This window comes from Leptosomus discolor, chromosome 16, assembly GCF_034619465.1.
Source record: "Leptosomus discolor isolate bLepDis1 chromosome 16, bLepDis1.hap2, whole genome shotgun sequence".
Lineage (NCBI taxonomy): Eukaryota > Metazoa > Chordata > Aves > Leptosomiformes > Leptosomidae > Leptosomus > Leptosomus discolor.
The window spans coordinates 15,008,960-15,036,852 of record NC_141406.1 but is presented as its reverse complement, the minus strand read 5'-3'; the positions used below and the strand labels follow the sequence as shown (position 1 = coordinate 15,036,852).

Below are 27,893 nucleotides of genomic sequence, written 5' to 3'. Positions count from 1 at the left end.
CCCAGGCTGGGGTTCGCACAGGGCTCCCTTGGGCACGTTTGGGTTTTACTAATTGGCTTTGGTGGCTCTTGGTTTTACCCCACAGTGGTTGTTCGCAGGGGAGTGGTTAAACCCATTTAACGCAGGGCTCTACAGGGTTGGTGGAGACCAGCTTCTGATTGTGGTGAACAGCACCGTTGGTTTTCACGATTAACATTTTAAAACACGCACGACACTGATTTAATCAGAGGAATAACCGTATGAGAGTCTGGGCACCTCACGCGTGTTTATGGCTTTAATTATTTATAATAATATTACCATGGGCTTGATTGAAGGGTTCTTTGCTTGTACCTGCTGCTGCTGGCTCACGTCGGATGCTTGTACTGAGCGTACAGTACAGGTTTTCTCTGCTGGGTTATCCCGAAAGCTGCTGGGATCGTGACAGGACCCCGACTTCACCAGATCTGGTGGGGGGGTCCCCAGGCCAGCACAGCCCTGGGAGGCTGCAGAGGGTTAAATCACGGTGGCGCCTGAATCTCTGTTTCCTCCCTTAACCCCTAATCCGAGGGTGAACGGCCTTGGTTTGACCTGGGCTTTAATATTACAGCTCCGGCCCTAGACCCGTGCGGAGGGAGCTGCCTTTGTGCCGTGGGACGCTGAGCTGCCGCCTCACCCCCCCTCCCCATCCCACCGGCCATCCAGCTGCACCAGGAGCACGGCCACCGCGCCAGAGAGGAGAGGTGAGAGGGTGTAATGCCGGCTTCACCGGCACCCGGCATCAACGGGGTGCGTGGTGAGCTGCCTGCTGGAGTTGCAGCCCAATTTGCTGGGTGCTTGGGAGAAAAAAAAAAGAGAAGAGCCATAATATTTTGCAGATTGGAAGGTCTCAAAGCTGTTAATGAGCTGTTAATAAGCATCATCCTTGTTTTTCCCCTGGAAGTAGGCGGGTAATAGACATTTTTTGCAGGATGAGGCTACAGCCACATCCTGGTGGAGACGGGGGACTGAATCACGTCCTGTGGCTCCAGGAGCTGATGTCTCTTGGTCGGGGGGATGGAAACCCAGTGAGGAGCCGTGGGAGCATCTTCCTCTAGGGCCAGCAGCAGGGTCCCCACAGGATCCCCTGTACCCGTGTGCTCAATCCCCTCTCTCCATGGCCCCTCGTGCCTGCGTGCACTGGGGGAGCTCGTGTCCCTCCCACGGGCTGGGCTCGCTGTGATTAACACCGTGTGTTTGCTCAGCAGAAACACACAGAGAAACATCACTGCCCAGAGAGCCCAGGACTGACCAGGCTGTCGTTTGTTTACAGATAATGGCGCTTTCCAATTTGTCCAATTACTTGGATGATGTTGATAACTACAGTGACTACCCAGATTACACCTACGAAGAGAGCGGCAGCGTGTGGACAGACCCGTCCCACGACCCGAAGGATGTTGCAAGGATCCTCTCTGTCGTCATCTACAGCATGTCCTGCGTGTTGGGCATTCTGGGGAATGGCCTCGTTATCGCAATCATAACCCTGAAGATGAAGAAGTCGGTCAATGCCATCTGGTTCCTCAATCTGGCTGTCGCCGACTTCCTCTTTAACATCTTCCTGCCCATAAACATTGCTTACACGGCCATGCGCTACAACTGGATCTTTGGGACAGTCATGTGCAAGTTGAACTCCTTCCTCCTCATCCTCAACATGTACACCAGTGTCCTCCTGCTCACCACCATCAGCTTCGACCGCTACGTGTCAGTGGTTTTTCCCGTCTGGTCTCAAAACCATCGGTCAACCAACCTGGCGTATTTGGTTTGCTTGATCATCTGGACCGTCGGCATCATTATGAGCTGCCCGTCTCTCGTCTTCCGAGACACGGCACAAACCCGCAACTCCGTGATTTGCTTTAGCAACTTTTCCCTCTCCAGGAATAGGTCTTACCAAGCCCTGGCATTAATGAGGCACCGAACAGTGAACATCACCAGGTTCCTCGCCGGATACATCCTTCCCATAACCATCATCACTTTCTGCTACATTGCCATTGTCTTCAATTTGCGTCGAAACCGCCTTGCCAAGTCCAAAAAGCCCTTCAAGATCATCGTCACCATTATAGTCACCTTCTTCCTTTGCTGGAGTCCCTATCACCTGCTGAACCTCCTGGAAACAGAGCCCGACATGATCCCGCGCTCTGTGTTTGAGATCAGCATCCCCATAACCACGGCGCTCGCTGCCTCCAACAGCTGCATGAACCCCGTCCTCTACGTCTTCATGGGCCAGGACTTTAAGAAGTTTAAGGTCACCATCCTCTCCAGGTTGGTGAATGCCCTCAGTGAGGAGACAGGCCACTCCAGTATCGTTCACAGGAGCTTCTCCAAGATGTCTTCAATGACCGAGAAGGAGACGACAGTCCTCTAAACTCAACCTGGACGCCTGCAGGAGGCCCATAGTCCTCCGATGTTGCCCATGTTCACCTCTGGGATGGTGATCCCTCTTGCGGTGGCCCCTGGTGTGGGACAAGCATGGTCCAATGCTGTCATATAGCGTATTCTTTGACTGGTCTTGCTGCCTGGGGTCTGGCAGGCGTTGGAGACCACAGCTCCAAGCACCTGGAGAAGAAACAACTGCCCTTAACCTTTCTTTGCGATTGCAAAGATGGTTGCACCAAACTGTTTAAGACAACATTTCAGGCCGTTCCTGTCTAATCTATGCATTGCCTGGCCTGGCAAGGGCGTTCCTGCCATTTCCAGAGACATTGTTATGGGGAGATTGGGTGGAGGATGCGTCTGGGAAGGCACCTCTGTTGATGGGTTCCTGAGATGGGTGGCTGGGTGGGCACCAGCCGCGGATGATACCTGCTACAGCAAAACTGGTGACACTCTTCCTATGTGCTATGTATGCATAGAGCTACTCAAGTTAAAGTCCTGAAGTATATCGGTACGAGCGCAATATGGTTTTAACTATGTTGTGGGCACTTTGTACCCAGAGAGGCCACGGGAAGTGTCTTCATAAGAGAGATTTGAATATCCCAACCGCCATGAACAGGGAAATCTCACGTGTCTTCTAAGTGCTCCAGACCCAGGGGTGGGGATTGGGCTTGTGTACAGGGTCGCCGATGTGGAAAACTGGGAGAAAAACAAGGGAAAGGTTTAGCTGAATTCTTTGGAACAAACCCCACTTCAACGGACACGTTTCACCCGGTACATTTTGCAGAGAGGTTTGTGGCCTGGGGCCGTGAGTCCCAGTGGCTCCCTGCGGCGAGCAGGTCTGTGGGCTGAGGAGTGCGGTCCTGAGGGAGGACCTGCTGTCCCCTCCTGGATCCAGGTGGACCTAGGGACTGGCTCCGCTGATGTGGATCCCTGGTGTGATCAACTGGTCTTGCAGGAAGATTTTGTCTCTTCCTGACCAGGCAGCAAGCCCATCGCTGGTGGGAGCCTCCGCTGCCACACACAAATCTCTACGGTGAAGGATGGGCTGAGCCACTGTCTCTATCCAATTTCATGCACAGTTAATTTGGGAGATCCTTCACCGTTTGGGCTTCTTGACCATGACACTGGTGTCACGCTTATTTATGTGTTGGTTTCTCCGTGTCACCCACAGCCTCTTGCTCCCAGGAAAGCGAGTAATGACCGAGTCTTCCACGCACGCTGGGTGCCGGAGTAGAGCTGGTCCCTGGAGCTGGGTTTGGACAGCCCCCAGTGATACCAGGGACATTTCAGCGGGTCGCTGGGGGTCCCAGCCCATGCGATGCCCAGGGGAGCTTTGTGCAGGGGCCAGTGGACTGGCAATGGAGCGTCTGCTCACAGGTGCCCACCAAGGCTGAGATACTTATTTATAGCTTTTTGTTAAAAAAACACAAAATGCGGAAAAAAAGTGAAGAGGCAGCTCCCAGGAAGAGACATGGAGCTCTTTGCAGGCTCCCGTCAGCAGCAGATAAACCGAATCACAAAGCCCCAGGAACTGAGCTGCAGCCCTGAGCTGCGGGAACACCGCAGATAATCGCCGATGCTGCGGCAGGAGCGGGATTGCAGGTTATGGGGCGTCCCCTCCGCCCCCAGCACTGCCTTCCTGCTCTCCCTTGATCTGCATAACCTCGTTAGCATCGACGTGATGGGGAGGATGGGGATGCTGAAGGATCCGGCGTGTTTGGCTGCGGTTTTGGTGCTGCTGGATGGTGTGTGATGGGACACGTTTGTCCCCCACACCGGGGCAGGGAGGTGCCCGTCCTCACCAGTGTGGTGGGCGATGCTGCAGACCCACTCTGCTAAAAGTGGGGTGCAGAAGGGTGGGGGATTTATCCTAAAAACAAAGGGTGGCCAGCCTGAGCCCGGAAGGGGAACGCAGTGGGAGGATGGGGATTGTAAGGGAAATTAATGTCAGATTGGTGACTGCCACCTGTTGGGTGCTGCTGTCAATAACATGGGGTGGCCACAGGGCACCCAGCACCCAACCAAGCATGGCCATGGCGGGGTGCCCATGGCTCTCGCAGGCATCTCTGCAATTTCTAGGGGCTGGGAACCGGCAGGCTCAGCAGTGCTGGCCACTACCCCGGGGAGCAATGCCCCATCCTTGGGCTGCACCATGTGCCGTGGTCAAGCCCAGGGCTGCTCACAGTTGCCGAGCTACCTGTGGGGACCATCCACAGGGGGGGGGGGGTCCTACAAAACCTGTGCATGGTCCACAGCCTTGGGAGATGCTGTGACCGAGGAGGCTGCAGGGAGGAAGCCGCTCAGGGAGGCGAGGGGGGCATGCAGAACTAGCAGAGGCAGAGCAGGAGCCCAGGAGCCCTTTGGGGGACAGGGAGGGGGACGTGGTGTACCCTGGAGCCAGCAGCCACTGATGCTTTTTGGGCTCAGGGGTTTGGGGCAGCTGAAAAGCTGGGGCAGGAACAGCCGGTGCATCTGGGCTCAGCTTTCCCTGCCGTGGGATGGGTTTGGGGGCAATGGGGGGCGGGGGGGGGGCACGGACCTGGACAGCCTGTGTCCCCCCAGGACCCAGCACCATGCCTTGCCCCTCAGTCCGGTGCCATGATGCTCCTGGGCAGTGCTGGCGTGGGGATTGCTCCTCCTTAATTTTCGTGGCTGGATTTTGCAAGCCCGTCTATTATTACTGCAAACAGCTTTCAAAAGGGAAAAAAAAAATGATGACTTGATACATAACCTTGGGTTAAATCATCATTATAATGACAGCCTGGGAGACCTAATATTTGAGTTTGTCTTTGTAGCTGTTTGCCTATTTAATAAAAAACCTGTTTTACATACAAATACCCCCAGCACGTGCTCAAGCTCGTCGTGTTGGAGCAGGGAGGATCCCAGGGCTTTTCAGTAAGCAGTTGCTTCCTGGTGAGCATTCCCGATCCCCAGCATTGAATTTGGGCTTGCATCAAAGCAGCTGGGAGCAGAGGGACATGGGTATGAGGGGCTGGGGCTTTGTGTCCAGGAGCCAGCGACTGGGGTGGGAGCGTGATGCTCCGAGCCTTTTGTATGGGAGATCTTCCAGAGAGGCTCTCTGTGGGTTTCCCCTTTTAATTTGTCCCTGAAGAGACCAAATGGCTCTTTAGGGGAAAAAATGTATCTGAAAGAAAAAAAAAAAAGCAGCTGAAAGGGCATCATTTCCCCTGTGCCCACACGCGGCGCTGAGCCCAGCAGTGGGGGCCGGTGTCCGCTCCCCCCCGTTTGCTTTGTTAATCTGTGCACCGAGCTGCCGCCAGCGTCTCCCCCCGGGTTCATGTCAGCCCGGCGTGTCTCTGTCAGATCTGATCTGGCAAACACTCTGTTTTACTGGTTTGAAAGCAGAATTATTAATGCCAGCGCTGAGATGGGTCTCTGCTTGGGAGCTGCCTGCATCTCGCCCGGGGGAGGCTGGTTCCCCCATCACCTCCTGCACCCCAGGAGCCCCCCGCAGACCCACCTTGTCCCTAGGGCTGTTTTGGGGGAGGATGGCCAGTGGGGAGGGGGTCAGCTCCTGCACTCCAGTGGGCTCCTGGTTCTCTGCGCCCCCTGCCTGCCCCAACATCCATCCAGACACCTTGGGGCAAGGAGCATGTCGCTGCCCCATCCCCTCCCGCTGCTGGTTCCCTCCATCCCAGCAGGGTTTGGGGTGAAGATGGGGAAGAGAAGGGAAAAATCCCCCAAGTTTCACCCGCTGGACCCTGTAACCTGCCAGGCACTGAGCGAGTCTCTCTGGGGAACATCGGTGATTTCTGTTCCCATGTCGCCCGTCAAGGCAGGCAGTAAACAGATCAAACAGAGAGCATTAAAAATGCAGATATACAAAACAGAAACAGGGAAGAAATATTCGTCATGAAACTTCAGCAGCAGAACCCCTCTGTGCACATGAGCCTCTTTTAGCCAGATTTTCCTTTCCCTTGTGGCAACATGGCAAAGAAACGCACCTCGATATTGCCCCAATCCCTCTGACGTTGCCTAAATACTACGAGCATACCCCAGCATCTTGTAGAGAGGGTGAAGACGCAGCCTTTCAGCTCTCCTTTTTTTCGCAGTGCTAAAGATTTTGTTAGTGCAGGGGAAGGAAGCTCACCCTGCCGTCAGCTGCAGTCCCCCACGGTGATGGGAAGGTCCAGTGTATTAAACTGTGCGTCCCTGGAGGCATCCTGCTGCCCCTGGTCCATCCCGCCCCTGCAGGGACTGACAGACTCGCTGCTCAGCTGGGAGACGTCCTTAGCTGTGAATTAACGCTGTCCTCTTGATTAATGCTGGCAGGAGGCTAATGACACCGCGGCCAACTCGAGGGCGACGTGCAAAAACTGTAATGAGCGTCCAGGGAAGGGGCTCGGTGGGAGCCGCAGCTGCAGGGCCGGGTGGCACAGCCAGCCCTGCTCTGTGCCGGCGCGGTGGCAGCCGTCCAGCCGGGGTCTGCAGCCCCTTTTGGGGCAGGAGATGGTGAAATTGGTAACCGGGGATGCACCTGGGTTTAGCATCTAAGTGTCAAGGGGTGAACGGGATCCAGAGCCACCGCCATCCCCATGCAATTAAGGCTGTCGTGGGGATCATGATTTTAGAGTAGGTCAGGGCTGGCCAGGAAAGAAGAGCAGCAGGTTTCAGAGCTGGGACACCGATCCCCAGCCCAAGATCCCCCATGCCCAGCCTTGGGATCCCGACCCCCCAGCCCAGGACCCACATCCCCATCACTAAGACCCCATCCCCATCCCTAGGACGCCAACCCCCAGCCCAGAACCCCAATCCACAACCCCAGCACCCCATTTCCCAGCTGCAGCCATCCTACCTCTCCCTACCTCTTGAGCCCAGCAGGGTCCCACGCACCCCACGAGCTGCGGGGCTCAACACCCCCAGACCCCCAGTGACAGTGCCGCAGCACGCCGGGAGCCCGCGGCAGGCCCGGTCCTGGCCCAGCGCATCCTCGCAGCGTGCCAAACCTGCCTTGTGCCTCTCCCTGCCCCCTCCCCGTAATTACCCACCGCTCACAGGGCCCTGAAACTTGGGGCTGGGTCTCATTTCGCCTGAGCAGTTGGGAAATTACTCCAGAATATACCGAAATCATTGCTGTGGAACGCATTACCGTCCTTAATGACTGTTCTTTTTCAATTAGCTGTCACGGCCCTGAAATAAAGCTGTGCTTTCCTTCTCCAATAAATCACTCCCTTTATTTGGAATTGGAATTAAGGAAAAAAGAAAAAAAAGAATAAACATGTTACCCTTTCCCTTTCCTCAATGCCAGGCGGGTTGGAGCCACGTTTAAATTATCTCCGCTGCATTCAGGCAGATTGTCAACTGTAGATTTTATGGAAAATAGTGAAGCCGATAAATAAACATGCTTCTTTTGTCAGGGATGAATATTACTGCTGCTCAGATTTATAACTCACATCTCCCCTATGTTATAGAGCTTTTGTGAAAGTGCTGTCGCAGCTTCTGTGATATGCTGCTGAGGTGGGTTATTTCCCTCTCATTTAAACAGCAGCGTGAACTTCGTGTGTGATTTAATTTGGGAGGAAGGGGAGCCCCTTCCCTCTGACCTGCTCGGAGCCCCCCGGCATCATTTGCGTCATTGGGGTCATTGCCCAGAAGCCCTGGAATTCACCCCGAAGGGGCATCCACTGCCTTGGCTGGGGAAGAGAGCTCTGGCCTGAGCTGCTCTCCAGCATCATCTCCTCCAGCATCATCTCCTCTGTCTCAGGGGCCGGCTTGCTGAGCACAAAACCCACACAGAATTGGGGGAAATGCAGAGAGTTTTGGTGCAGACGCCGTTGCTAGGGTAACCCATCCAGTCCAGGAGGGAGGATGATGCAGCCTCCACGAGTACAGGACTGGGGAGGCAGGCAAATGCTCCCGGGGATAAGAGATTGCAGAAAAAAAAGATGATTTTTAATGCAAGAAGCTGGGGGAGGTGGTCAAGGTCACCCCCCCCCCGGCAGCCCCCAGCCCCACGCCGGGGCCGTGCGCGCCGGCTGCTCCTGCCTGTGGATGCTCAGGGCTCACGGAGGCTGAGTCAAGTGGAAAGATTCGCTGCTTTTAAAAATCGTCGTGGAAATGCTGAGTGTTGCCTACCCTGCCTGCGCACTCCAGCGCTCTCCAACGAGCCAGGCTAATGGCAGCACGGAGGCAGCCGAGCAGGGCAGCTATTACATGTCAAGAGCTTTGCACATGACAATGATGCAGAGAGGCTGGCTTCTCTTTCCAGGGGGAATATAAATTTTGTTATTGCATGCCAGTCCCGTGTGGTAAAAATATAGCCCGGCATTAATAAATAAATAAAAATAAAATTAGAATAAACCATAAACCTTCGGCTTCTGCTTGTGGCTTGGCTGCCGGCCCGACAGTGATCGCCGGGATGAAGGCGAAGGCGCAGACCCCTTGTAAGCCAGGGGTACGTGGTCATGTGTGTGTGCAGCCAGATGTGCAGCACACACTCACAGGGAGGTGCTGACTCCCAGTCACTCCGTTTCATTGCAAATTTAAAAAAAAAAAAAAAAAGAACAGGAAAAAAAGGAATTGCTGTGAAATAAAAGCATTAAGCTTCAGTGAACCTTAAAGCCACAGGGGAAAAAAAAATAATAATAAAAAGAGGTAAGCTGGCAGTGCTGGTGCTCAGGGGGTTTCCTCTGTCCATTTGCTATCGGCTCTGAAGGGGTTTGGTGGAGGCTGTGTGAATGAGGGGATCCCCAGGGTGGGGGCAGCCCCCCTCCCCGCTCCCCGCGCCTCCCCGTCCACCTTACAAGCTGTAGCCCAGGACCCAGAACGTGTTGGCTGCACGCAATGTTGTTTCTTAATTGTTTTGTCTCGGAGATTAATCAGCTTTTGGGGTTTAGGTACTTCCGAGGGGTGGAAGGGAACGCTGCCCCTTCCTCAAAAGGTGCCTGTCAGAACAGACCACACCAGGCGTGCGTCTTGATCGCTGCAAACCCAATGCTATTAAAAAAAAAAAAAAAAAAACCCAACAAAAAGGGGAAATTTCACCAACTTCAGATAAGAGGATGATTGGCCAAGAGAAAAGGAATAAATTGCACCGAGCCTGCTCTTGCTCCAGAGCCAAGGAAGGACGGGAGGCAACGGGAATAAAGCCTGCGGTAAATCTCCCTGCTCCCACCACGCAGCCAAATAAACCTGTCTTTAAGGACACCATAAAGGCAACATAACTTCCAAGAAGGAGCCACTTTGGTTGCGTTGTCAGTGGTTTACATGTGGGAATAACATTAATGTGATGAAAGGTGGGGGGAAAGGAGCTATCTGCCAGTTGCTCCCACGTCCTGGGGGGACATCCAGCCCCTGGTCTGGGGTGGGCGGGGGGTGCCGGGGTGCTCGGGCAGCCCCACAAACACACGGAAAGGCAGAATAGCAACCAAAAAAGCTCTCCTTTAATAGCTGGATTGACCTGAGGATTTGTTCTGACCAAGGTAGGCAGCCTTGGGGCCGCCGCAAGAGAAGGAGCGTGGGGTCAGCTCGGTTCCCGCTGCTGGGACAGGGCTCACCCACTCTCCTAGAAAACCTCCAGCCACTTCTCAAGGGAAGAGTCAAAACCAGGGCAGCTGCTCCCTGTAAACAGATTCACCCACCTCCGTGCAAAGGAATGGGGACCGGGATCCCCCCAGCCCTGGCATCGCTGCCCATGTCGGCTCCGCACGCACGTTAGAAAAATATATTTTATTTAAATCCTCCTTTTTCTCTGTGGAGTTTTCTTTCTCTCTTTCAATATACACTGCGCAGTGTCTCCAGATTCCGACCTGTGTATGCGTTTCTATCAAGATCAGGAGTTAAAAGCCAGTTGTCAAATACCTAACTCTAGAAAAGGCTGCGTACAATATATGGCTTTTGCACCTACATCCAACGGGGATTTGCAGGTTGGAAGGAGATGGGGCGGGGGGAGCTCGTTTGCGGCAAATCCAGGACAGGGACGGGCTGGCAGGGCGGCGCGCAGGGAGAGGGACATGGCCGGGGGCGGCATGCAGCTCTGCACAAAGCCAGCCTGGCGAAGGGCGTCTTCCCGAGGCGCACGGAGATCCTTTGGTTTCGCTTGCTCGTGGGCAGGCAGCGGGCGAGGGGGTGGGCAGGGTGGGGGAACCCACGGCGGGACTGGATTCGGCCGGAGGGACGCCGAAAAGCTCAGCCCCGGGATTTACTCCTCGCTGCCCCGTGGGTTTGATGCGGCTTGGGCTGCAGCACGGCCCCCCCCGCTTGTAGCCCCCAAAACTGCATGGGGAGGAGGGGTTCTTCTGGCTCATGAGGTTTTGAAATGAGGCACGAATGAGCTTGTGGGTCCCACAAGCTCTTCAGTCCGGGGCCAACGTCCCCCTCTCGAGCACCACCCGCACGCGTGGAGGTGGTGTCCCCCCACACCGGGGGTGGACAGCACCATTGCCCAGTGCTGTGGCTGGGGACGCCAGCCTCACCCAAGGGACCCTCCTGTCCCCAGGCTCAGGGAGGATCCCAGCAGAGCCAAGGGGGGCACGCAGCCACCCCGTTTGGCGGCATCGCTCTCCCCAGCGCAGCCTTCCCGATTTCCATCTCCTCCAACCGAGGATCCACGGGAGCGTCCCCCACACGGTCCCAACCCCAGCCCGGTCTCTCCTCCCTTGGGAAGGCTGATGGGCTCCGTTCAGGGACGGGCTGGCCGAGGAGCGAGGGGAGTTTGGTGGTACCCACCCCAGAGGAGCTCAGCTCCTGCAGCACCACGGCAGCGTGCCGGCGCCGGGAGGGTGCGTCAGGCACAGCACGAACAACGTGGCATTCCCCCAAAGCCAGCCCGGAGGGACGGGCACAAATAACCCGTTGCATTGCCAAGGAGGGCTGCAGCAGCCGGAATGGGAGCAGGACGGAGCAGGAACCCCGCGGCGGGGAAGGCACCTGCATCCCCTCGGTGGTGCCGCCGTGCCCGGGTCCGCATCGGCGTCGGCCAAACAAGCTCAGCGATGGCTGGGGACCATTCGTTGGTCATGCAGGGAGTTGATTAACAGCTAATAGCAGCAGATGGAGAATTAAAAGAAAAGCCACCCACTGGGTGGAAGTAGGCAGAGGCCGGCAAGACCGAGCCTTTCCTTGCCACGCAGGGTCAGGTCCCCCCCCGCCATCATCACCATCATCTCGGGTAGTAGTCATCCGGGACCCCCGACAGATTGCGGAGTTTCAGAGCCGTGTCCACTGTTTTGATGTAGCCGCTGATCATCTTCCTCATCTCGGGGGTGTAAGGGTCGTACTCCAATTTTCTCAAGCCAGATCGCTTGAAGTTGCCGTCCTTCTGTCCCTCGACGCAGAGCAGCCTGTCCTCGCAGGCAGTGATGCCCAGCAGCCCCACCATCCGCTGCAGCTGGACGAAGAGGTCCCGCTTCAGGTCCTCAAAGTGGACCACCAGCACCTTCTTGCCGTAGCGCAGCCAGTCGAGGGTGTGGGTCGCCCACCACGGCGCGTAGTTGGCCACAAACTCCGGCCACTCTGGAAGGAGCAGAGGACATGGTTAGTGGGTGTCCCCCCCCATGTCCTCCTGCATTCCCCATCCCAGGGCCACCACCTGCGCTCCCTGCTGAAATCTTTCAATTATCCTTCTCGCTAATTGATCCTCCCATCAAAATCTGGTGATAAAAGGGATAATGAAACATCAATAATAAGCCACAACTCTCCTGGCAGTGCTGTATACATCTGTCTCATGATGCATAAAAGCTCTGGGTACCTGCCTCTTCCTCTTGTCCTCCCCCAGAAACCAATGCCTGATTAATAGCTTAACTGCATTTAATTCCCTGAAGAATCATTAAACACAGTATCTCTTTCATTAAACAGATACAGGACAATTCACCTTGTGTAATCATATCACATAAACCTTTGCATTGGAACAGCTCCAAAGATATCATAAAATTAATGTCACGGAACCAAACAGGGGTTTCACAGCGCCTGCAGCCTCTGCGGGCTCCCACACAGGTCTGAGAATGGGGAGGGGAAAGAAAATCCCCCCCCAGCACTGGCAGCTGGGGACAGGGTATGGCTTTTTTCCAAAATTGCCCCAAAATTAGTTCCTGGGAGAAGGAAACAGTTTGGAGAGCTGGGCCGCAGGGAGCAAGGGGCTTTCTGCAGGGAAGGCTGGGGACAGGAGCCCATGTCCTGTCTTAATTACTCCCCTTTAATCACTGTTTTTTTGTCCTCTGGATGGTTTATTTAACCGAGCGCTAATTGCAAACCTGGCACAAACGAACTGTCCCCGCTGAGCGTTTGCTTCCCGTGCTGCTGGGAGGGCAGGGAGGGTGCTGATGGTCCTGCAGGGACCCCTGGGCTCCACGGCGGGGGTCTTCCACAGGCTGAGCCCCCACGTGGCGTCAGCAAAGTCAGGGTCTCCAACCCCTCCCTGGTGCCAAACAACGGCTCTCAGCCCGACTAAAGTCCTCAAGCGATGGAAAATCTCCATCTTTCTAGGCAAGTTGTTCCAATGGTTAATTAACCTGACAATTAACCCATCAGCTAATTACGCCTGGAAAGAATTTGGTGATGTATTTTGATGCTCATCCAAAACAGACCATGCTGGGGTGGAGGGAAGGGTCCCCTCTGCCTGGCTCCCCCCACTCTGCTTGGGAGCACGAGGTGTGGGACAGACACGGGGGGGGGTTGGGACCAGAAAAAGCTCAGGAGGGTTCCCGTGGTGCTGGCGCTCGAGCGAGGGGATCATCCTGCATTGCCCTTCCCAGCTCTATCTGCCATTTGCAGTGGTGCTTTGGGATGCAGCAGATAGGGATAAAATCTAGCAAGATGCTCGTACCCCACCGCAGCGGGGGCAATGGCAGCCCAGGGACCTGCCCAGAGAGAAAAGCCCCAAGGAAGCCATGGGACATTTCTCTTCCCTGGTTTTATGGGATGGGGTGATGGGGAGAGCGGGGCCGGGCCGTCTCCGGCACTGCAAGCACATGGCGATAACGAACTCCAGGCACATACCAGCAACCACAGCAAAAGCTCCCCTTAAATAAACTCGGAATTAAGGGTAGCAGATGTTCAATCAAGCTAAATATTTTAACTCTTTCCAATGAAGTCAATTCCACAACAGCAATTTGTAAATTGCTATAATTAACAAGCCTCCACCAACACGCCTGCGCGTGGGAAAGGTAGTGCCTCCGGAGCAGCTGGGCACACAGAAATAACACCCTGCCACCGCCTTGTCCAGGGGGACAGGCTGGTGGCTGTCACCGCTCCGGCAAAGGGGCAGGGGGCTTCCCCCAGCCGGGCCGGGGGCCGTTCTCCAGCACCTCTACCTCGGGGAAGGGCAGATAGTTGGGGCTTGGGGGACATCTCCTTCCTCCTGTGGGCGTGTGCGAGATGACACTGGTGCTGCTCTGTGGTGTGGCCCGTGTCAGGTCTGGTTGTGCCAGGGAGCGGGGCTGCCCATCCCTTCCTGACACCCGTCCCGGGGGCAGGGTGGTCCTGCTGGGATCCGGCTTCGGTGGCAGCATGGAGATGCTGTGGCCCCACACCAAGGCGTGCGCCCACCCGGGGATGGATGGAGATGACTGATGGATCCTGTGATTTTTTTAACCTCTCCTTGCTCTCCAAGCCTTCAGGCCAGACGCACTTGGCCTCAAAGAGCTGCTCCGAAGATGGGGTGGAGTTTGGGTCCTTGGGCCTCTGCCCACCCGACCCACTTCTCCATGCTGGCACCAAGCTGCTGTCACACTTGTGTCCCCAGGCCCTGCCACTCTTTGCTGGTGCCCTTGTGACCCAACACAGAACCAAACAGCCAAGCATCTCTGCTTCCCCATCCCATCCCATCCCATCCTATCCTGTCCCATCCCGTCCCATCCCATCCCACCCCGTCCCATCCCACCCAGGCAGGAGTCCTTCTCCCTGCCAGGTAGATGCTGTGGGTCATGCCAGTTGCAAGCCCAGGAGATGCTCCTCCAACGTGGGGACCCCAAAAAGGTGGCACAGCCCAGCCTTGAGCTCCGCTGAGCGTTAGCAACAGCTTCATAGCTCCAGCGGGGGGGCTGGAGCTCACCCACCGGGGTCCCGTGGGAGTGGGGCAGGGGCAGCCGAGCCCACCAGCCTACCTTTGCCCTTCCAGTGGGCGTGAGCCGCAAAGCCGATGTGACCCCCGTATTTGCGGTTGAATTCTGCCATCAGAGCCTTGTAGGGGTTTCGGATGAGCAGGATGGCCGAATCGAAGGATTCGATCTCCTTCTGGCCACTCTCGTGGGTTTTGATGCAAATTGTCCTCCCGCTTCGCCAGTGGTCCCTTTCGCCCTTGAACCCTGCCGGGACAGAGCAAGCAGGTGCCTGAGAAGCGGCTGGTGCTGATGTTAATAAAAATAATAAAAGTGAGCTGGGGAAGGGGAACGGTGGGGAGATGTCAGCTGGATAAACGCAGCTGGGCCTTGAAGCAGAATTTACATCCTTCTCCCAGATGGAAATGGTTTATTTGCCCAAGTTAGGAGTCACGTAAAATCCATGTGTGAGAGGATGGGTAGCAGGCACGGGGGCTGAGCAGGGCTGCCTCCTCCCCGGCCGTGCTCGGCTCTTCTCAGCGAGATGGTCTGCAACAGCCCGATATTGCACAGCTTGATATTGCACAGCCCAGCTTTCCTCCAGGGCAGAACACACCAGCATTAAATAACTGCACACTGCATTAACATACTTTACACTTGTATGGAGGGGGTCAAGAACCTATTTTTACAGCTATAATCTCCCCGACCACAGGATTTAAACCCTCCCAATAAATTAAGAAGGGTAAAAAACCCCCCATGCTCATGGGGCTGCAGATGAGCTCAGGGGCTGCAGTGATGCCAAGGGGGGTCCAGAGAAGGGACAACCATCCGCCGTGTCTCCTGCACGGAGCATTGGGGTTGAGCCCAGCGTCGCTCCCAGCTCCTTTGCACCCCCCAGCCCCTGCAAAACACAACCCAAACTACCCGGCAAGAGTGTGTTGGCGGTGGAGCCGAGCTGAGGCGGGGAGATAGGCTGTAAGTAGCTGTATTACATCAATTAGAGATGTGTAATTTGCTTTCAGCAGTCACGCCGCGCGACGCAGGGCTGTGATGGCTAATCTGGCAGTTGCCTGGATACCTCCGGGCCCTCCGACGCGCTCAGCCCAGAATAAACATGGAACCCACGCTCGGTGGGATGAGCAAAACCTCGCCAAGGCTTTTGCCCGGTGATGCTCCCCTCCGTGGGACGCGCGACGCTGGCTGCACCCTGGGGTGGGTGCCAGCGCTGGCGGCTGCTATAGTCCTGGCTCCTCACTCAGCGCAGAGCATCTCCATCTCTAAAAGGCTGAATTTGGTAAATCGCAACGAAATGGGCATTGCTGCCTATGGTGTCGGGCAAACTGGGGTTTAGGGGGTACCCTGGGTACAAACCCCAGATGGCTGCGTGGGTACTCTGGGTACAGACCCCACCAGCTACGTGGGTACCCCAGGTACAGATCCCAGCTCCACCACGGCCGAGGAGGAAAGGAGGATTTCCTCTCAGAGTGGCAGAAGGGGAAGGAAAAACAGTAGAAACCTTCAAGGTCTATGAATTAAAACTATTGTAAATGGCTATAAAAATGGGGGAACTGGTGTTTTCCCTCCCCCTTGCAATACGATGGGTTATTGGGAGGAGCTGGCTTCTGCCTGAAAAAGCTTCATGCCTGCCTCAAGCTTTTTTTTTAAGCTTATCCTCGTTGCTTAATTCAGGGTCCCTGAAGCCCACGTGCCATCACCCACTCCAGCGGCCTCGGTACTGCTGCTTTGCTGCTGCTTTGCCCCAGAGGACACAAGAGGTGGGAGTGACAGCATCCCTCCTCTGTCAAATATTTACTGTGCAAATACCTGTGTCACCCAGGACAGGAAGATGAATCTCCACCAAATCCTTCAGCCCGAGGAGAACAGGCAAATGAGATCAGCTCCCTCCTCCATCCCCCTCCCGTGGGCTCATCGGTGCTTTTTTGCCCTCTGAATATTCATTAATTTGGGTGTTGGTGTTCCCCGGGTGCACTGACATGTCTGTATTTTCATCTGCAGCTACTGAGGAAGCACAGGGGGATATTTGTCCTCCGGGATACTAGTGCCACCAGCACCATCCGCTCCCAAATCCTGAAGCTGGAAGGCTGCACGAGTCCTTCTCACCACGCAGCCTTGACTGTCATTTCCTTCTCACTTTATGCACCCCAGGATGAGAGTGCCAAGCCCACGAATAACATCTCCTGATCAAAAAAAAAAACCCATTGCTCTTTTCTTGGGGCAAAACCCGCAGGAATTGCTTTGTTTGCCAGGGTCAGAGCTCCTCTAGAAAGTTCCAACTCCCACAGCGGGTCAAAAACCACCAGCATGATGGAGAAACCCCAGTTCTGCCCCAAATCACTCCTTGCCAAGGTTAGTGGGCAGCATAGGGCAATCATGGGCAGGGCACATGTGATGTTGGGTCCTTCTGATACCCCTTGAACCAGAACACAGCCAGCCCAAACCATCCCATGGAGCAGCACTGGTGGTACCAGCTCTGCCCTCCCCTTCCCACAGACCCAAGGGATGGCACCAGCACCTTCTCCCAGCGCAGGTGGGACCTGTGCACCTCTGGCAGCGACACCCCCCCACCTCACCTTTGTTGTAGAGAGACCCATCGAAGTAGTAGCTGCCGGTGTAGAAGCCGGTGGCCAGCTCGATCAGGTGGCGAGCCCAGGTGTTGCCGGCACCGGGGAAGCTGGCCAGGGCCACCAGCTGCTTGGCACGGGTGGGAAGAAACCTCCTGTCCATGCAGCGGTTGTCTGCAGCGAGAACAGCCCAGACCACATCAGGGCTGCAGCACGGCAACGAGCTTTTCCTACAGAGAGATCCTGCTTCCTTACAGCACGCTGCTGCCTCCCGGGAAGATGCTGGGGCAGGGTGCGAGGAGGTGGCCGCCACAGGGAAAAGTGCCCTGCCTAAAGCACATAGGGACACCCCAAAATGTCCTAAACACCCCAAAAAACCCTAAGAAGAGGGCAGGAGGTGCTCTGCCATCACCAGCTGCTTGCTGCCTGCAGGATTAGGAGACAGCGAGCACCACGGGTGCATTTGTCAAGCAATGCTCCTGCTTTTCGAATGCACGAGCATCTCCAGCACGGCCTCAAATGCTGAAGCAGAGATTGCGTCGAGACCGAGCCGCTCTGAATCAAAACCACCCGAATTTGGGTGCTCACTTGCTCCACTCAGCCCTTTCCCAGTAACAGGTTCCCCCTCACCCTGTGCTTCCCTGTCCCCACTCATCCCACCACAGGGACCTGCAGGGTGGTGTGTGACAGGAGCCTCCCAGGGACTTTCTGCCTGGTCATAGCTTTTTTCCCCCCGTATTTTTCCCCAGAGCCTGTCCCCCCATGGCTGGCAAAGCCCCAGTGGGTTCACCGCCCGGCTGCAGGCTCTGGCTTGCCGGTGCTGCCAGTGAGAAGGAGGGACAAGCACTGGCAAGGAGGGATCCTGCCAGAAGCAGATGGCAAACTGCTCTCTCCCGTGGCTGAGTCAGGCAGTAATTAAAGCTGTTTGTCCAGGGGAGGACCGATTTCCCAGGGAATTAAAAAAAATGCTAACTTTTAATGAGAGACAAAGAGATGCTGCAAGCTCACGCTCACTTTCTGCCTGAGTCCCCGGGATGGGGTTGGGAAACCAGTGCGGGCACCCATGCCAGAGTGGTCCCTGCCCATCACCCTGCCGAGCAGCAGGCAGGGTCACCCCGGTGCTGGCTTACCTTGCACTTGGGTCTGGTAGACGAGGAGGTATTCGGCGGTGCCGCAGCTCTCGAACTCCTCACCGGCGCATTTCTGGGCGCAGAGCTGCTCGTCCTCGCGCTCGTGCAGGGTGAAGAGCGTGGTGGGGAAGCCGCAGTGGCAGGCGGTCCCGGCCAGGGCTGACAGCGGGTACTCCTGCAGGGAGGGGTGATGGGAGGGCAGGCGGTGGCATTGGCACCGGCACCGGCAGCAGACCCATCCTCTGCCCCCCACACCCATCCTCGCCACCCCACTGCGCAGCACAGGGCGGTTTGCAGCATCCTTCCAGCCGGCTGCAGCATTCCTCGAGCCGGTTGCACAAGCAGCTCGTTGCACAGCCCCAAAACCGCCTGGGTCCCAACTTTCCTGTGGCACAGCCGAGCTGCCACACCAACAGCACCGGGTGCTGGTGCTGCTGGCAGAGCCATGGCACGTCATTTGTGAGTTTGCCGCCCGCACCAAGGTTACTAAGAGCCATCAGACGGCCCCATGGCAGCCTCGCCGGCATTTCCAAGCCTGGAGTTACGAGTTACGAGTCCCATTCAGCGGCTGACAGGTGATTTACCACCAGGCTGTGGCAGTGCCGGGTTAATCGAGGGGCTCTGGTTATTTACACCTCCTGGCAGTGATGGGAAAGTGGATCCAGTGACCGAGCAGACACTCATATTTAACTGATGTGATGGTTTATTCCCCACTGTCCTCTGCTGGGGAGGCCACGAGGGGAGGACAGGACTGTCCCCACCTGCAGGTCTTCCTCTGCCTGCTAATTTACCTAATTTCCATTCATAAATGCTCCAGCAATGCCCACTGCCAGCCTTTCCCCTCCCTGCTTATAAGCATCATGCCCCAGGAGCAAACTGCACTGCAGCATCCCTGGACCAGAGCAGGACCCTGCAATGCTCCTGCCCAAACCCCTTCCTGGGGTGGCTGCTGCCTGCTGGGGGGGCGGCGGGGGGCAGGCAGGGCAGGCAGCAGGTACTGCCCCTGCGGGGAGCTGCGGTCCAGTCCCTCCCTGCAGCAGAGACAACGTCAATGTGATCCTTTGTATTTTGGATACACATAATTATGATATTAAATCAGATTATAATTTACCCAGTGTGACCCTTTCTGATGGTGATTTAGATGATTAAGCTTTTGACCTGCACGCACACACCCCCCACCCCAAGCCCCCTGGTACCTTCTCGGTGCAGAAGTCCACGCACTTGTCCACCGACATGTTCAGCATCACCTGGCTGACGGGCAGGGCGATGGAGATGTTGTCTGGCCGGCGGAAGCACCCCCGAAATATCGCGCTGCCATCTGCAAGGGAGAGAGGTCACAGCGGCGCCGACTGCCATGCTGGTCCGGCCGTGAGGAGCAGGGCCTGCACCCCAAAAACGATACCGCTCCCACCCTGCGTGCCCCAGGCTCAGGAGCAAGAGCCTCTGCGTGCCCCGGTGTCCCCATCCCTGTCCCCCCACTGCTCCTCTCCAGCCACCCAGCGGCACAGTGGCTGCTTTTCTCCAGCTCTCGTCACCCTCCGGCTGCGAAGCCACGTTCACTGACAGCCCTGAGTCATTTTTAGCCGTGCCAAAACCAGGGCAGACACAATCGGCCGCGGCAGCCCCATCATGTTCCCAGCCTCTCGCCCGGCTGCTTACAGTGCAAAATCAGAGCAGAAGCCCCAGCCGCAAAGTCAGGTTTATTTTTTTCCTCCCTATTTTTATCAGCTCGGTGATCCCAGGCTGCAGGAGGGATGGAGCCAGTGAGAACAGGGCTGGGACTGAGCTGGTGTGTCCCCCCGAGCTGCACCGAGGGGTCCCATCCTGGGTCCTTGCCCACCACTGCACATACCCAGACACCCTCAGCCCCTCTCCAGGGCGGTCTCTTCACCTGGTACCTGATGGTGGGAGCTCTGAATGCCACCACCCTCTTTCTCATTACTTGGGGACCAGGAAAGAAAAGCAGCAAATGTGGGTAATTACAGTGCTGCCTAATTGGGAGCCAAACGAGTGCTTCTGACGGGGAGCACCCTCGGCTCTTTCTGGAGCTCCCACACATCCTTCATCCCGCAGGCAGCTCTGCCGGCAGCACACATTGGCTATGATGAACGGTCCTGCTTGGCCATCAGGAAAGAGCTCTTTATCCAAAGTCCCCCAAAATGCCTTGAATTCCCGGTGGGGTCCTTGGGGCTCCCCACTCCACCCAGCCCCAGCCAGCAGCCGTCCCTGCAGGGGGATCCCGGAGGTTTGGAGGCGCAAACGCACCCCAGCCACAGACCTGAACCACTTTCAAACCACCTCTTTCGAGCCACGACCTGGCTCATGCAGCACAGGGATGCCAGGGCTCACCCCCGCCAGCACCACAAGGGGTTTTCCCATTTCAGGGCTGAGCTGGGACCCATATCAATGCCACCAACTTACACCTCCGGGCGGACTCCTGGGCCAGCTCCAGGCGGTAGATGGAGAGGCGGTTGACCCCGCCGCAGGTATTGCTCCTCTCCCCCTTGCACTCCATGTTGCACTCGGACTCGCTGGCGTTCGACGCCTGGATCTTGTGCCCGCAGTAGCACTCGGCGCCAAATTCCAGCCCCGCGTAGAGGTAACCCCTGGGGAGAGGGAGACGGGGCAGGGGTGGCTCAGCACACCCGCCCACCTAACCACAGCACTGGCCAATGTCCGACTCAAGCCAAATTCGGGAGAAACTAACTTCTGTAGGCGGTATGTGACTGTAAGTCAATCATCCTACTCTACAAACAGTGGACAGCCCAGGGCTTGCTGAGCTCTCCTGCACGGCAGCAGGCTGCACCCAGGATCCCCCCTGGAGCAGGGATGCCTCTCGAGGTTAATCCTCGAGGGTGAGAGATTCCTTGCCTCAACAGATTCTCTGTAAGTTGATTAATAGCACGCTAAACTTTGAAATCTTAGCTTAGGGATACAAAGGATTGATCACACATAGATTTAGACATAAACAGTTGACCAAGTCTGGGGCTAGGATTGGTTGTAGCTGCACCTAGAGTCCTCTGTGAGAAGGGAATTAAAAAAAAAAAAACACAATGGCATAAATCTAAAGAAAAAAGAAGCAAGGCAGGAGGAAGGGGAGGGGAGCAGCCGGAGCAGGGAGCTGTGACAGCAGAGAAACGCTGGCCGTGTGCGGGAATTGATGAAGATGGGGGTGCCCATCTCCCGTCCTACCGTTCGGCACAGTTGTCCTGGCAACGGAAGACTGTCATCTTCTTGTAGTCGAAGAAGGACACGCCGCGCAGCGTTCGCCGGCGAGTGTTGTCAGCGTAGCAGCCGATGTATCTTGCTGGGGGAAGGGTGGAGGAGAGGGGGGTAAGAACCAGCCGGGGCTGAGCCCACCAAATCCCACCCCTCCTCTTCTGATTTTTCCCTAAATAAGGATGCACAGCAATGTGCCCCTTTCGTTTGCTTTCGAAACACATGCTCTGGGTACAACGTGCCCCCACAAACACTGCAAGGAAAGGTAGGTAAAGCCCAGAAACACTCGCTACGGACAGAAAGCTATGCACTAAGGCTCCTTCTCTCCATCCTCTTCCTTCCTGCCAGCCCCAAAACTAAGCAGAGCGGCTCCAAAAAGAGAAGAGTTACATGGTAAAATAACCCATCCCTTTCACCCTGCCCTGCTGGGAACACAGGGGTGGGCAGAATGGAGAAATGTGGTTTAAAACAAATTTTCCTCAGCCAGCAGCTCATTTTCCCCAGCCGTCGAGGAGAGGAACTTTGCGCAGCGCTAACACTTGGCAAAGTAAAGGCTGATGCCTGTGCTGAGAGAAAATGAAGATGCCAGTAGAGAGGGAATAGAGCAGAATAAATAGTTACGATGAAATAATTTATTTGACTGATGTAGCCTTCCCCAATAATCTGAAAACAAACGACCATCTCCTCGCCTGCGTGCCTGTTACGACACTCTGTGTGGGCTGTGGGCTCTCGTTAGGGGCAAGCAGTCCCCAGGCAGCTGCCAGCAACCTGCCCTGTGCCCACTCGGTCTCCTCATTAGGTGCCCTCATTAGTGCCCTCGTTAGTGCCCCGCTCCTGCTCCCACCTGAGCATTTGCTGTGGGGAACATGTATTGTCGCCGACGCAGGGATGCAGCGCTGGTGCAGGGATGCTCAATATCCTCGCTGCCACTGCTGCCCGAGGAGGACTGGGGTGTCGGGAGCCGGTGGGATTAGTCATCTGGTAATCAGCTAATGAGGTGTCCATTAATGTGTTCTGGCAGAGTATGTGCAGGTCGGTCAGCCACCCAGTGCAGGTGTCTCAGGGAGAGGGGAAGGCGGCCCTGGGGACCAGTGGACGAGTCTTCCTGGCCCAGGGGCAATGGCAGAGTGGCTCGGAATCCCAAACCAGATTCCCCTCGCTCCCTATATCAGGTATGAATTGTTGATGAATGTAACAGCAGTCTTGGGCTTTTCATTCTCCTGAAACATCTGCTCCACCCTCAGAGCATCTTCTGCAGGACGCTGGCATGGGGCGACCCTGTCCTAGAGAAATCGCGGAGTCCACGCGGTGGCCATTGGCCTTTGGCTTTGAGCTGCTGCTGCAGAATCCCAATGGGGGGACACAAAAGGAGAGGCTATTGTCCCCTCAGGGCCACCAGATCCCAAGCCAAGGAGTTGTTTTTGCCAGCACCAAACACCCCTCCAGCTGTGCTGCCCAGGGCTCTGGCTCCAGCACTGTGGCTGAGGGGCTTTGGGAAAGCACTGGGATATCTGGCAGCATGGGACCGGGCAGGAGCAGAGGTGAGGGCTTCCCTGCTCTGGTCAAGAATGAAACCTCTAGGCAAGCAAGGTGCATCTTCCCACACGCAGTTACCACCCTGTGTCTCTCCTTCCATCTCCGTGTCTCCATCACACACCAAATTATCCCTCTAATAGCAAAGCATCTCCACATGGGCCGCTCCAACATCAAACCACGCTATGGGATAATACTTCTCACCTCCTGCTTGCATTTTACATCTGTTGGGGAGGTCCCTGAACCAACTCCACGTGTACACCCCATCGATGGTGTGCCCCACAGAGAGACCCCCCCACCCTCCCCACCACCCCGCACGGCACAGACCCCACCAGCGCTGCTTTCCCAAGCCAGCCTGGAGGAAAGGGGGAGTAGAAACCTCGAGAGAAGTGTGCCTGATATTGCTTTAACCACCAAAGAGTCATAACTCGTTGCTCCCAATTACTCTCAGCATAACGTGGCATTTCGGCAGCGCTGAGCAGGTTTCGGCAGGTCAGCTCCTTTTGGCCGTGACAGATCTGAGCGGTGCGGGATTACTCCAGTCATTTGTACGGAGCTGGTGACTGATGTGCATTACCTTCAATCCACTGCCCTTGACATATGCGTGTGGTAACTTATTAGGAAGGCAACTGGAATAATTAGGGAGACACAAGGACAATAAGTGAAGGAGGAGTGAGCAGGGGGAGACATCGCAAGGCGTGTGGTTGGGTGAGGCACAGCTTGCCGGAGGGTGCTGAGCAGCAAGAGGGGTACCTGCCCCGGCATACAGCTCTCACGGGGCCGAGAGGAATTTTGTAGCACGTTGGAAACATGCATCTGAACGGACACACAGATCCACCCAGCAAGGGTCATTAAACTCCCCAGAGGTCTCACTCTTCCAGGGCCTGGGCTGGTCGCTGGGGCCCGTTGGCGTCGCAAATTCATGTTTAACCTCTTAGTGTAAAACTTGATGTAAAGCTTGGTCTTCCAGAGAGCACTGCAGCTCTTGGCCGTGGCACAGCACACGTGCACAAACGGCTTTGGTGCTGGAGTCCCTGCTGGGTGCAGGCACGGGGTGCAAGCAGGGACCCCCTGGGCCAGCTGGTGACCCCGCTTGCATGGGGAAGTGAGTCTTACCCCTGCAAGGCCACCCCGACCCATGGGATGCACTCAGGGCTGCTCCCCTGCCCTGGCAGCAATCACTTTGGGTCACTAATGACCCTCCCCGGGGACAATCCCAGCAAATCCCCCAGCCGTGCTCTCCAGAGCGGTGCCATCGGGAGCTAGGAGTTGGCACTGCTGGTCTGTCTGGGGGCAACGCCTCCGTCCATCCATCCTCCCTCTCTGCTCAAGCCCCTTGCTGGGCTCTCCTGTCACCCACCGCAGAGCACCAACACCTTGGTGGTGTCGAGCCAGGGGCTCACCCCAGCTGTATCAATCCAAGTCCAGCACATGAGAAGGGAAATGCTCCATGTGAGCATGGGAAAGAGCGGGTGGATATTGGTGGCAGCAGCTTCAGAAAGGGTGGCCCATGCTGACCACCCCTGGGACAGCTGGTGTCGGAAGATAGAGGGACATCTTCGGCTGCGTGCCTAGGGCTGCCGGGCCCCCACTTTCTTCATGGCATTGCTTGCTCGTGCATCATGGGGGAGCCCAGCTCCAGCTGGGAATGGCTGGAGACACCCAGCAAAGGACCAGAGATGGATGTGGAGGAGAGGAAGCAATGCCAGACACTGCCAGGCTGGGGCAGGTGCTCGCTCCCCACGGCTTCACCATCTGAAAATGCCCCCGGATCTGAGGCAGGAGATGCGCCTTCGCATGGAGATGCAGAAGAGCCAAAGCCGTTCCCTGGCAGATGGGGCTGCCCTTGACTCGTGCCGGGGCCTGACCCTGGGGCTCCACCAGCACATCCAGGAGCGGGAGGAGGAGGAAGAGGAGGGAGGCACATCACCCTGGCAAGCCAGAGTTACACATCATGCCAGCTAAACCAGAGCTGATTTGAGAAGCAGTATTCCCTCTGGAACAATTTCATGTGGCAAAGCCTCCACAGCCACCTTGTTAATCCGTCCCCTGCTTAATTACCACCGCCGCTAAAATCTGCCTGCTCCTGACAGACAGCCCGGGGAGGCAGCGGGTGCTTTGGAGAGGAGCAGGGGAGCGAGGTGGGTGCTCAGCACCCGTCCCCTGAGGCTCCACCAGCCCCATGGCACACCAAGCGATGCTGGGCTCAGGGGATTTCTCAAGCTGGAGAATTTCTCCGCACCATCGTGCTCGGGAGCTGCCGCGATGCTCAGGGGGTGGCACCGCATCCCCTCCAGCTGCCAGGGCTGCGCTGACTCCCATTAACTGCTGCCCACACCGAGCTTTCCCATGCGGGATTAAAAAGGGGAAGGATGATATTCCCAGACCACCTACAAGCAGCTAAAGCCAGCGATGCCCAAGCCCAGCATCCCGTCCCTCACAGCCCCCGCCATGGCCGGGCGCGGGGAGGCGGCGGTGCTGGCAGAGGTTAATCATGGTGGACACGTTGCATATGGCCAGGGACAGGAGCGCTGCTTGGGGTTTGGATGGTGACTGACAGCTCGGGCTCACGAACCATCTGGTGAGGATTCGCTAAACGTCAATTCGCATTAATGGAGCAACGCGGACACACGCGCCTCAGAAACGCTCCCGGAGACCCTTCTGTGCAGGGGCACGGCGGGGAAACCCCCCTTTCATCTCATTGTAGCGTGAGAAAGTCCCTTAGGCACCACAAGCCATTTTTCCTCCTGCTTCCAAGGCTGCACCATGCATCTTGCCTGGACTGAACATGAACACAGAGCTGCCGGGGGGCCTGTGGCCGAGGAGGAGCCCCCTCACGCCCCAGGAGCAGCCTGGCTCAGGGGGACCAAGCCTGGCTCAGCATGGTGATCCCTGTGAAACCCCCAATTTGCCATGGGGTTGGGGGTTTCTGCTTCTCACCGAGTCACACATCCCCTGCTCCATCAAGGGTCTGGGGAATTACAAGTGCCAAACCTCACGGGACAGCTCCTGAGCGAGCCCGGCTTTGGGGCACAGGCTTGCTCACACAAGGCAGCCTTTCCAGTCATCTGGGCTCCCCATGGGTGTGCATCCCCCCCACCAGCAATTTCACCCACCCTGGGGCTCAGGAGAAGGCAGCGAGCAGCGGCAGGCGGAGAAGAGCCCAGCAGCATCCCGACACCTCTCCAGCAGTTCCTGCTCCCGATTCCCTTCTGAGTTTCCTCGACCAGCCGGTGCGGGAGCTCCTGTCCTGAATGCTGAGGCATCCAGCACGCCGCTGCCGCAGCTGCGTGGCGCCGGAGCAGCGAGCTGGATTGCTCCTCCTGGCCAGCCTGCTTCATTAACAAGAAATCATAACGGCTTCCACGGTGGCTGAAGGCACGAGATGCTCCTTCACTCGGGGGGGGAGCTACAAAGCTGGTAGAGAGGGGCTGTGGGGTGTGTTTGGGTGAGGTTTGCTGGCCCCGGGTGCCCGTGGGTGCCAGCGAGGGAGGCGGTGAGCTGAGTAAGCACTGGGATGCAGAAGCCCTGATGGGCAGCTCTGAGCCACCCAAACACAGCGTGCTACTCTGCCGGCGTACAGCTGCCTTCAGGATAAATAGATGCCATTTTAAAAATCAATGAGAGCTACTATGTTCGCTTATCCTTGTTCATTAATAACGGTCCCACTCGGCAATACACCCTGTACCCCAGGCAGCAGCCAGGCAGGGATCTCTTGGCTTGAAAGGCCAAACCCCAGCCCTGCCTGCACTCACGCCTGCCTGCACTTCATTGCCTGCCAGGCGACGGCAGCCAGCCCCTGCCTGAACACCCCTGCGGTGCAAACACCAGGCCACAAAACTGGGTTTCGTGTTCATCAGGGCCAATAGAATTAAAACTGAATTTAGCCCGTGGCACAGCCAAAGGCTGGGATGAAGACGGGGTGCAGCCTTTCCCCAGCTGGCACCCCCAAAAGTGCCTGTCCCAGCAGGGTATGACTTGGAGCTTGATGGTGTACAAGTGGGAAAGAGTGAGAATGGAAATATTAAAGTGGATTTTTGGCATTTGGGGAGGGAGAGGGGGGAAGGGAAGGCGGGAAGATCTTTCTGGGAACATCGTCTGGCCCAGTGGTCTCCAAAGCAGGGTGCTGCACCCCAGGGGATGCGCAGGGCAGTCTGCTGGGGTGTGGGAAGAAAATCTTAGCGCTCCAGTAGCACAGGCATGTGGTTTGTAAATAAATAAGTACACATTTGCTGGGGGTGTGTGCTCAGAAATTTGTTCCTGGTAGGGGTGCACGACCAAACCAGCTCAGAGACCGCTGTCCTGGTGCTCAAGGCTTTCCCTGGCAGAGGCCAAGAGGACAAACCCCCCACCCGGATGCCTGTGTCCCCCCCAGCCCTTACCTCTGTCCTCCTCCTTCTCACGGCCGCTCCTGCTCCTGAGCACCCGGCTCCTGCCGTAGTCTCCGGCTTTGCCCCTCTCCGCCGGTTCCTTGGAGGTGCTTTTGAACCAAGGGCCATGCCGCCGTCCCCCCTCCGGCATCGTTGCCACTGCCTTGAAGCCGCGGCTCAGCTGCATCACCCCCAGGTAGGGGAGCCCCGGCCCCTCGCCAGCCCCGAGGCCACGCTGGCTCCCCGTCACCGTGGGCTCCCCGGTGAAGCCCGAGTGCAGGAAAACCAAGCTGCCAGCCGCCAGGTAGAGAGCCAGCAGCGTGAAGAAACGCACGGGTTTTCGCCGAAAATACCGCTGGAGTTTTACCAATAATTTGGCCATAGCGTCTTCATCCCTTCCCCGGCAGCCGGCGCCGCGGGGGAGCTGCTCTCCGGCCCCAGGGATGCTCCGAGGGGGGGTTTTGCCCACTCCCCCCCCCCGGGCTGGAGGTGATACCAGGGGAGCAGACGGATGCCCCAAAAGCACGGCGAGGGCTGCAGGATGAGGCTGTGCAAAGCTATTGCCTGACCCTAAAAAGTCTAGGAAGGCTGGAGAAGGCAGCGGGGGTGGATTTTGAGAACCCCCGCGCTGTGCACAGGGGGGGGACTCTCCAGCGCTGGCTGTCACCACCGTCC

At 56.7% G+C, this 27,893-nt stretch overlaps 2 protein-coding genes across 2 annotated transcripts; one reads left to right on the top strand and one right to left on the bottom strand.

Moving 5' to 3' along the window:
• The first annotated feature begins 1,291 nt into the window (after positions 1–1,291).
• Positions 1,292–2,377, top strand: CMKLR1 (chemerin chemokine-like receptor 1). The gene has a single exon (XM_086474379.1). The coding sequence runs from the start codon at positions 1,292–1,294 to the stop codon at positions 2,375–2,377; it is 1,086 nt and encodes a 361-aa protein (XP_086330505.1).
• Positions 2,378–11,509: 9,132 nt separating this feature from the next.
• Positions 11,510–27,600, bottom strand: WSCD2 (WSC domain sialate O sulfotransferase 2). Its single transcript, XM_086474281.1, has 8 exons — positions 27,231–27,600; positions 21,289–21,403; positions 20,518–20,702; positions 19,293–19,414; positions 18,097–18,271; positions 16,976–17,140; positions 14,451–14,651; positions 11,510–11,862 (listed from the first exon to the last, which is right to left on the bottom strand). The coding sequence occupies exons 1-8, from the start codon at positions 27,598–27,600 to the stop codon at positions 11,510–11,512; spliced, it is 1,686 nt and encodes a 561-aa protein (XP_086330407.1).
• Positions 27,601–27,893: the final 293 nt, after the last annotated feature.

Excerpts from the sequence above, each read along its gene's own strand:
- CMKLR1 (XM_086474379.1), top strand. The coding sequence starts at position 1,292 with ATGGCGCTTTCCAATTTGTCCAATTACTTGGATGATGTTGATAACTAC.
- WSCD2 (XM_086474281.1), bottom strand. The coding sequence starts at position 27,600 with ATGGCCAAATTATTGGTAAAACTCCAGCGGTATTTTCGGCGAAAACCC. Across the intron at positions 21,404-27,230 it reads TGAGAAGGAGGAGGACAGAG|CAAGATACATCGGCTGCTAC; the intron begins GTAAGGGCTGGG and ends CCCTTCCCCCAG. Across the intron at positions 11,863-14,450 it reads CGCCCACTGGAAGGGCAAAG|AGTGGCCGGAGTTTGTGGCC; the intron begins GTAGGCTGGTGG and ends TGCTCCTTCCAG.